The sequence below is a fragment of the Vespa crabro genome, chromosome 2, assembly GCF_910589235.1.
Source record: "Vespa crabro chromosome 2, iyVesCrab1.2, whole genome shotgun sequence".
Taxonomy (NCBI): domain Eukaryota; kingdom Metazoa; phylum Arthropoda; class Insecta; order Hymenoptera; family Vespidae; genus Vespa; species Vespa crabro.
In genome coordinates this window covers 15,463,499-15,473,965 of record NC_060956.1, presented here as the reverse complement: position 1 = coordinate 15,473,965, position 10,467 = coordinate 15,463,499, and the positions used below count along the sequence as shown (strand labels likewise).

General features: G+C 34.8%; 1 protein-coding gene across 1 annotated transcript in view; it reads right to left on the bottom strand.

Annotated features, from left to right (window-relative positions):
• Positions 1 to 2,460: 2,460 nt before the first annotated feature.
• The window catches only part of LOC124422179 (paramyosin, long form), a 12,568-nt gene continuing 4,561 nt past the window's right edge, over positions 2,461 to 10,467 (bottom strand). Inside the window, exons 6-16 of the mRNA XM_046958288.1 lie at positions 10,298 to 10,417; positions 10,062 to 10,211; positions 9,805 to 9,951; positions 9,505 to 9,721; positions 9,286 to 9,413; positions 9,045 to 9,157; positions 4,710 to 4,905; positions 4,505 to 4,633; positions 4,056 to 4,427; positions 3,506 to 3,967; positions 2,461 to 3,221 (exon numbers count right to left, since the gene is read on the bottom strand). Coding sequence (XP_046814244.1) covers positions 3,575 to 3,967; positions 4,056 to 4,427; positions 4,505 to 4,633; positions 4,710 to 4,905; positions 9,045 to 9,157; positions 9,286 to 9,413; positions 9,505 to 9,721; positions 9,805 to 9,951; positions 10,062 to 10,211; positions 10,298 to 10,417 — 1,965 coding nt within the window. The 3' untranslated portion in view covers positions 2,461 to 3,221; positions 3,506 to 3,574. The remainder of the gene's footprint in view (positions 3,222 to 3,505; positions 3,968 to 4,055; positions 4,428 to 4,504; positions 4,634 to 4,709; positions 4,906 to 9,044; positions 9,158 to 9,285; positions 9,414 to 9,504; positions 9,722 to 9,804; positions 9,952 to 10,061; positions 10,212 to 10,297; positions 10,418 to 10,467) is intronic.

Below are 10,467 nucleotides of genomic sequence, written 5' to 3'. Positions count from 1 at the left end.
ATGATTTACGCAGTGTTTTATGTTTGTAGATACATAGATTGACGCCTGTAAAACCCTATGCGGTAGCAACAAAGTTAAATTATGCTTTTTATACGTTGAGCAAGTGTTAGCATATGCCAATGTTTCGAAGCAAGTGAGTGATTTCACCATTTGCCATGAGTTTTCTTCACGCGACATGGTCTTTAGCAAGCTATTTCCACTGGCTACTTAGGATATTAAATACAACCATATCACATTTAGTGCAATCTTTAAAACGTAGGATCGGTTTGGCCGATCCTTTTTGCGTTGGTAATTTTGCCTAGAAGAACCTATCCAAATAAATAAGTGTATTGTATACGATACATGCTGCATCCTCCGCAAACGTGTCTACTTAAGCAGATTGGTAAGGCTAGGCTAGATATGCAATTTCGAGTATTAGATTTTTCATGCCTGTCTTTCTATGGTGTGCCCAAGATGTTACGAAGACAACACATGTGGAAAATGTTGAATCGATGTTCTTGTTTCTCATACGACGTCCAGGTTTTAGTTCCATGCAGAAGTATGCTCAAATCGTATGTCTGATATAATTTATTAGTAAAATGTTTATTGTCTTATATTCTTATACTGAGCTTCCCGACATGTATTTGCCGACTATGTCTTATCAATTCGATTCTTGACGCACACATGTGTTCCTCAATTGTTCACAGTACTTTCTCCTAAGGGTCATATATCACTATTAGAAATATCTGCCCTTAGGAATTTGTTGGATACTCGCTAAGAAAATACATAGATAAAAAACACATTACCACCTTTGTCCGAGCTTAGGCATTTTTAGTCAAGTACCTAGTTTTCAATAATGTGTCGAGACGGGGAACGAATAAATAGTGAAAGTAGACGCCTAGGCGTGACGAGCCAAGGGTTGTCTGGCGTCTAGCCTTGAAATATCCATTTGACACTCTATAGTCTATATGATCACTAGAACAAAGCGGCACATATGGAATGTTTAAACATTTCAATGAACTATCCTGACCCACCTCCGACTAATGAGCATCTATTCCTTCCCTTTCCATGCTTAGATCATATTTCAACTATGCCCTTTTTATTCCCTTTCCTAATTTCACTACAGTCTTCGCGGATAATTTTAAAGACGCCAACAAGTTAGTCAAGTTACATCCTTCAGATTCACGACATCTAGACTCTCAAGTCTTATTAACCATTACTGACTATCACTACTTCAGAAATAGCCAGTACAACTAATTGCACGTCATTACACGAAACACATCAACAATTGTATCTTATTTTAACAAATATACAGTGATAGCTTCAATTCACGCAATATTTATTATTGCGAATCTACCTCGCGAGTTTCATAGGATCCTTTAAAAGAATGCGCGTTCTTCCATTAATTTGTGGGAACACGGTGAGCGGTATTTTGCTGACGACCTTGAACGGTATCCTAGCCTAGTGTCACCGCCCTTATTCATTGCAGGGTAAATTCTCCGTGTAAATCGACTATCATCGCTGGTCCGGCGCGAGACGTGTATCTGGAAATGCTGTCGTAGTTGCGAAAGGAGAAACGTAGTTGCACTCTCACGACGTAACAACGATTATTGATTTCTATATCAAGTGAGAGTTCAATATAGTCGAATCTAGATAACAAAACTTACTGAGCACTTCCAAAATTAGCACGTTGTGTCATCTAATATTATAGCTTAATTTCCGCACAACCTTACGCAAATCGCTATTGTCAATCGCATTGATAGACATATAGAAAAGAGTATATGCCAATTTGTGCATTAGGCTCTGGAGCTTTCGAGTAAAAATTATATCCATTGTGGAACATTAGGTTCGTAAATCATACAAAACCTCAGGGTACACGTAGTCGATAAGTTTTTGAAGTTTGTCAAAACTATTCGACCAAACAACTTGCTAATAATGCTAGATAACAATTACAGTTACTACGGTAGACTTTTTCTTTGTATAAAGTAACAATATTGGCATCGCGCATATCCTGAGGCACAAATTATCTCTCTTCCCAATTAGTTTTTAGCCAATAAATTATGCAAAATGGATAGAATGTATTTAAGTTTATTTCAGTTATTTAATTTCAGTAAGTTAATTTTAAAACGTGTGCTTTCGCTGCCAGGACTTTTTCCACCATTAAGCCACTTTACAGCTTTTTTCTTTAGAGCGAATAAGATATCAAGTACGCTACAGGTTGTCAGTTTAGAAATTTAATCTAGAAATTTGAGAGTTTCTATGGATTTCGTGAACATTGAATATCTCGATAGATGCTATTAAATAAAACAAAATAAGGTGCCATTGAGATCATTATCTATGGAAAATATCTAATTGGTTCGAATAAAAGAAATTTACTTTTAACAAATGAATAAATTGATTGATCTAATCTCTGAATAATATATACTAACATCGTAACAAAGGATGTCATTCTAGGAGAAAAAAAGAGATGATTCAACAAGCTTTCGTACTTACGACTTTGAATTTATTTATTAAATTAATGTTGACACAGGTTATTGTGTATGTCGTATAGCGAGATTTGTGTGTACGGACAATAATACCTATATGTGTAATAATAGCATAGAATTAATGTTATCCATTTAAATACATGTGCGATAATCGCGAATAGCGAGACATGACGGTGTCTTGCCTTTCTCTTAATTTTTATCTTAATTACGCGATTAATAATAACCACATCATTGATAGGATAAGAATAGTAATAATGAATGCCATTTATTTTGCCTCAAATTTTCTTTACAAAGTTAATATTTTTACTCATGCATCTGCAATAAGCTGTTCTTATTTTGATTAAAATCTATTTGTCGTTATTTTTTATTTTATTATTTGCTTTTATTCTCTTTTGCTTTGGCCTAATCAAAGTGTCCCGTATTTCTTTTATTATTTTTTTCGTTCACGAGAGGAAGCGGAAATTTTATTGGATTAAATATATATTATAAATATATATATTATATATATGTGTGTGTGTATGTCGAATTTACGACGGGTCGTTCGTTTATAATTAATAGCGATGTACTTATGAATATAGAGGCTTTTTAATAGTTTAATCCCCTCAGAGAAGATGTGTATAGTACATCGTGCGACCCGTTGGAAACTCTTTCGGTCCTCCCGCCTTTGGATCGTTCGTCCTGCTGCTGCTGTTGCTGTTGTTGTTGCTGTTGCCGTTGTTGTTACTATTTTATTGTCGTAGGATTAGAATGATGACTCTAAAGAAGGATTTGCATTCTTAAATTTTTTTAAAAGTTTTCTATATGATAAAATTAATGAAAGCTTGAATGCACGAATAATATAATTTAGGAGAGCAACTTCACTTGTTTTATTTTTTCTTTAATGTTTAAAAAAAATTTTTTTCATTATACTATTAGCGATATTAACTTTAGCCTTGCTGTTTTTTTACTGTTAGATATAGGAGCAGTATAAATAATAATATAACTATAATCAATCGATAATCGATAATAGTATAAAATTATATAGGTCATGTGATACATACGTTTAGAAGGAGGACGACGTGGCGTTCGAAATGATAATTGGGGTGGCGATGATCTCTGTGGCGAAGTTATTACAGCTCCTGCCTCGTCTCCTGGACAAGGTAGACCTGGGAACCGGGTACGGTCGAGGTAGTGACGAAGCTGCGGTGTTTGGCACGAATCAAAGTCAAATTGCTTTCAGCGGTATCGGCACGGTCTTCGGCTGCTTCAAGTTCTCTTTGGAATCGGCGGACCCTGGTCACACTTTGCTGGGACATACCCTCTTGCTCTTGGAGTTGTCTCTTATAGATGCTGACTTTTTGATTCGCTTTGTCTAACGATTCTTGTAGCAAAGCAATGTTCTTCGAGTCTTCCTCCACTTGGATCATTACCTCCTTGATGTTTCGTTCTTTTTTGCGTAAAATCTTCACAGTCTCCGAATGTCTGCGTTTCTCTTCGTCCAATTCGAGTTCCAGGTCACGAATCTATAAATTTTTGTTTGATTAACGAATTTAATTACATTGGTTTATTTAATTGTGAAAATAAAGTCATGAAAATATATTCGTTTTTTACCCTGGCCTCGAGCTTGCTGATTATACGTTTGCCGCCAACAATCGCGTTGGCCTCGACTTCCTCCAATCTCACCGACAAATTCTTAACTTCGATCTCAAGCGATTTTTTGATTGCCTCAATCTTAACGATACGTTCTTGTTCCTCGTGCAGAATCTCCACGGTATGTTTCAACTCGTTCTGTACACGTTGATATCTTTCGTCGCTGACCCGCAATTCCTTGGTAACTTCCTCGTAATCACCAGCCAAGGTTGTTAATTCTTGCTCGAGCTTAGCCTTAGACGAAGCTATGTTCACATTGATAGTTGTCAATTCGTTGATACGGCTAACCGACTCTTCGTATTGCTGCTCGACTGTTCTCTTTGCGCGGAGGGCCTTGAAAATTACAAATATTATGTTATCAATTGATAAGATTTTATATTTTATCAAAGCTCGATCGAATGATTACTCACGGATTCGTAATTGCCACGAACTTCCTCGAGCTCGGCCGTCAATGATTGGAGACGTCTCTGGCTGATGCCCAACTGATCCAAGGTTACCTGCAGTTGACGTTGAACTTCATCATAGTGGGCTTGGAGTTCCTGAAGAATAATAAATAGATAATTAGCAAAAGTTTTGTTCGTTGAAGATAAGATTTAAACAAATTGAAATACGCACGGTGAGGGTAAGAGATTGCTTCTTTATGGTCTTTTGCAAATCGATGTTGTTCTTATTGGCAACGTCGAGAGAAAGTTCCAGTTCGGTGATCTGAATCTGGAGCTTCTTCTTTACACGCTGTACTTCGGTCTTTAGCTTCGTTTCCGCTTCGACGACGCGGGCATTCAATTGCTCGATCTCAATGCTGGTCTGCTTGCTAAGTTAACGTAACAGATCATGATAATATATCGAATAACATTGACTTTGGGCAATGAGTTTGTAAAGCATAAAGCAAAAAAGCTGATAGTTTTAAGGATTAAATTTATTTCATAGGAAACTAGGACAGAGAAATTGTTAAAATGAACGGAAGGAACTTGGCAAAAGATTTAAAGCAGCGATAGATTAATCGATCGATACTATATCGAATTTTCATAGTTTATTTAGTTTACCCTTGTCTGAACATTCGAGTATTTTTAACACATAGGTGCTGTCGTTTAGCGGTTTGTGTACCAAAAACGATTATAATATTTATAATCCAACATGGGGCCACGTTCGCGATAGGCAAATTCTTGTCGGATCCGCTTTCGAGTATCTCGATACCTCTTATCCAGAAAATAATTGCTCGATCTCTTCTCGTATCCGCGTAGCTCCTTACTGAGAATATCAAGAGGTTCCGTCAGTCTAGCCTCGTCGAGGATCAATTTGGCCCTTTCCTCCATTAGTTTGTTGTAATCTCTTCCCTCCCAAAAAGCATGGCTCGCTTCTGTTTGATACTTTCGAATATCAGCGAGTTCTTGACTTTTGCTAAGATTTTTCAGAGCCTCGGCCCTAAGTTGAATTTCTATAGCTCTTGCAGATTTCCCACGAAGACTTCTGCCGTGATCTAAATTTTCTTGGACTTCTTTCAACATCTGGATATCCTTTAGAGCTTGCATTTCGATGGCAGCTAAGGCTTTCAATTGCACGTCTCTCGGTACTTTCTTTTTTGGATATTCGCTAATCCAAAACGGAGAAACTCGATTGAGGATGTCCTGTGTTACTCTACTAGCGTGTACAGTCTTTTCCCGGCTAAAGTCCGTCCGTTTGGCTATCTTCGAATGTGAAAAGGAAGTCTCGTTAATCGTTAAGCGATTTTATTTCTTGAAATTCCTCGCTTAAGATAGCAAAGTTTAACTATATTCGTAGAAGATTAACCAGAGTTAATTTCTTTTTTCTTTCTCTCTTTGTCTCTCTCTCTAAACTTAGAAATGCAGCGACTGAAACTCTTGAGTTTCTCTTTCCCTTTCTCTCTCTCTCTTTCTCTCTTTCTTGCTCGACAACCGTAGCACGACTGACTTCGCCCGATCTGACTTAGTAGTCTGGGTGACGCGAGATGAATTTCTTTTCATCACTCGAGTGACTTGGCAAACGGTTCATCGAGAGACGAAGATGAAGAGAAACGTTCCAAATAACAGACTGCCAACAAAACGTTTGACGTGCTTCCGCAATATTTTTACCGATAGTCATTCTTGTTACCGAAGAGGTGAAGACATTAAAGAATCGTTGAAAAATTTATTGGTTGAAAGGAAAAGAGAGAAATGAGAAAGAGAAAGAGAAAGATGCGCTAGACATTCGCCTTCGTTTTCGTTTTTGATCTTAGCTATTCGCTCGCTCAAGACGATCATTTCCGCTGTACCAAATTTAGAAAGCGAAAAGGTCAAGTGGCTCGCTCAATCTGTGTTTTCTCTAGCGGGGAAAACGTATTTCCTGAACGCGCTAGTCCCATATTATTTTCTTATTAATTGTTCGATCCTTTCTATTTTATCTGAAATTAAGAAAAATTGTTTCTATTTTTAATTCTTTCATTTTCATACCTTAAAACGAGATAGATGACCCCTCGCTTGATCCTCGGCATCGAACGCTCGTTTTATCAAATCGTTCTTGTCATAGGTTTGTAATTCTTTATCCTCCCACAAAAATCTGCCATCTGACCAAGGTAGGTCTGGAAATTCGTTTCCATTTCCATTTCCTTCTAATCGGCCTAACGCCGATCTTGATCTTTCCCGTTTCTCTTCCTTTCGATCAATATAATCCAATATTGGTTGATAATAATTCATACCGTATCCATAATTCTTATCATAGACGTATGTTGGCCAGTGCCGCCATTTTGACTCAAGTGGCACTTGGCTAGGTGGCATGTAACCCACCATTTTGTCTATTCGGCTTTTATTTCTATCTTACAAACACCTAACACTAACAATTTCGTTCTGAGTTTCCTCAGGCTCGAGATCCTTTTTAATACGATCCGAAAGTATGACTGATACGGCCGAACATTTACGGTGAGCAATCTAATGATAATTAGGCCGAAGCTATGACGGCATCTTTTGCAAAGTTTTCCTTTGTGATTGCCACATTGAGAACAAGCGATCATCACCTTTTAATAACGATCGGATCGCGACTAGTTTTATTAATAGAGTGAGCGTAGACATCGACTGATATTGTCATTTATTACTTTCTCATTAGTTTCTTATTATTTTATTGTTCTTCTTCTTGCCGAAAGTCGATAATTCTTTTTATTAATAAATTATTGATTATTATATCTTACTCTTCTATTTTAATTCAATTAATCATTAATTTGTTTTTTTTTTATTTATATATTTCATCTTCTATAGATGATCTTTCCAATTTTATACATTTTATTTTCATTAGTTAAAATAAAATCATTTAATTTTATCATTAGAATTCAAAGATATTTTCATTATTAAGTGCCATCGTATTCTAATATATTGATTGTGGGAGCTAAGTGATCGATCATTTAATGGCGGTTCGATTTTCGCGGTCGCCGACACTTTGCATGTTACATAGAAATAGATCGAGTATAAATAGTAATTGGGTCGATATAGTAGTCGGATAAATCGATCATCAATTTGAACGTATTTTATAAATAACACTATGTTATGTACAATTAAAAATATATACGTTGTAAACTATTTCAAATATGTTTGATTTGATTACTAATTGTCTATGCATGCGTACTACGAGTTAATGAAAATTTCTTTGGACGTATATCGCATAGTAGCGAGCTTGATTCGCATGATCATTTATTGAATCACCAGATACATTTGTATATATATATGATTTACAGTAGATAAAAAGGTGATAGATATCGATTGGTTTCACTCACGTGCAAATTATTCAATATATTTTGTTATTTCGTAAATAATTTAATTATTATTTAAATCATGCTTTATAAAGTTATCAATTAGATATATGAAATCTAATATTTCTTCATGCTGAAAAAAGCTTTTTTAAGACAAATAGGTTAATATATTAATTATCAAGCAAATTTTTTAGAAATCAATATACTCATCTAATAATATTCATAATTTTTTTTACATGAAAGATATAAAAAAATTCATGTTTATAAAAAATGTCGATATCCGAGCAAATATTTCACGACTGATTGAAGTTTCAAGAAAGATTAATAAATGAAATTTGTATGGCTCTGAGTCACTTGCGAAATTCTTATCAAAATTTTGTGTTTATCTTTGACCTTTTCGAATTATGAAGGTCAATATAGTTTCTTTTAAATGGATTTCTATAATTATTTGTATATTTATATAGTAGTGTTCGTTTGCAATTATAATCATATTTAATAAAATATATCTACTGTGTTTAATTTACAAGATAATCGGCATCTTTTAAATATTAAAGTAATTGGTTTTTTATATCACAAGTTGAAAAACAATCATCAGATTGCATTATATTTTGAAGTTGGTGACATCGAATGAAATCACTGATCTTTAATTCCTCAAAATACACGACACGTTTGATTTGTTCATAATATACTTGCATAACATTAAGCGTGAATTACATGAATATTAGTATAGCATGAAGTATGAATCAGTAAGGTATGAATTTGTTAATCAATCGTTAAGATGCATAATAGTAATTTTTTACTAGATATGATTTTTATTGCAAATCGTTGCTATTACATAAATATGCAAAAAAAAGAGATAGGTATCCATTTAAAGAAATTATGTTGATTTTTATAATTTGAAAAGATCACGTTAAATAAAAAATTTTTACGTACACTTTGTAGCTGACTCAGAGTCGTATAAATTTCTCTTATTTAACTTTTATGTAATTTCAACTAGTCGCAAGATATTTGCTCAGACATATATGGACGAATACTCTGTATATAATTTTCACATTAGACTTTACTCTTATTAAGAAGTATACTTTTAATCTTTTAAACATAAGACAAAAAAATTCCTTATAAGCAATTTAAATAAAGTTTGTAAACTTGAGTATCATCGATGAGTCCTATAGCATTCAAAGTATTAGGAAAAAAGATCTTTCATGGCAAATACTTACCGAATAATTTCTATCTCCTCGTCCTTCTCAGCAATACGACGTTCATATTCATGACGGAGTTGGCTCAACTCGGCTGATAATCTCTGCGAACGTTGTTCTTCGATCTTGCGACCCTAGAATCGAGCTTCTTGCATTAAAATCCGATTTACAGATCGTTTATTAAGATTTAAGGTACAAGAGGAAATTAGTGATAAAAGAGTCGATAGAAAACTTGATAATAGATGAGATTTAAATTACTAACTGCTTCGGCTTCTTTGTAAGCAGCAGCAAGTTCTTCACGTTCATTTTCCAAACGACGAAGTTCCAATTCCAATTCGTGTAATCTACGGTTCATGTCAGCTAGTTGATTTTTGGCATCGCTGAGATCATCTATGAATGAGTTCATTGAATGTAAATTTTAAAATGTATAAAAAGTCTTCTCTGTTGTTATTGTTATTGTTTTTCTTAATTATCAACTTACCACCCAATTTCTTATTCTCACGAGCCAATTGATCTTTGATCTCGCGGGTCTTGTCAAGTTCAGCGTTTGTACGTTGCAATTCCTGTTGTTTGTTACGAAGATCACGTTGACTTTGCTCGTACATAGCCACAGTCTCATCGAGACGAGATTTTAATTCGATTTGTATCTTTTCTAAATGTTCAACGCGTTTTTGCAATTCTCGGGCAGTTCCATTGGCCTGAAATAAAATATTAAAGATTATATATGTCGAAATTGAATTAATAAAAATCAAGTGTAAATTAAAAAGAAAATGAGTTTTACCTTTTCGAGATCGATAATAAGAACTTCTACTTCCGACTGAAGACGAGATTTTTGTTTCTCAAGATTGTTGATCTTCACGAGAAGAGTTTCAATTTGTTCTTCTTGTTCTTGTATACGAGCAGCATACTTGCGACGTAATTCCTCAACCTAAAAACAATGAATAGATTCGATAATTAAAAAGAAATTATTGAGAAAAATTATTGAGAAAAATTATTGATTGTTTTAATCGATATATTCGATAATACTAAATATCACACCTCTTCCGCGCGAGCATTAGCTTCAGTCTCGTATTTCGATCTCCATACAGAGACTTCACCATTGGACTTGACCAATTGACGTTCGATATCCAATCGTGCTTCAGATTCTTCTTCCAATTGAACCCGAACGGACTCCAATTCCACTTCGACCTGCCGTGAAAATTTTGAAATTTTTTATTTCATAATATTGTAAATATCTAATAGTTTTAATATTGTATTAATAATTGATAATAGACCTGATGCAAAGATGCCTCGACCAACGATCGACGACGTTCCTCATCTTCGAGACGGCGACGAGCATCCTCGAGTTGTCCAACGATTTGAGTCTTCAGATAAGTCACGTTTTCGATGTTTACCTAAAAATAAAATTGATTGACAATTTTAATGAGAATTTTTTTTTCTTTTG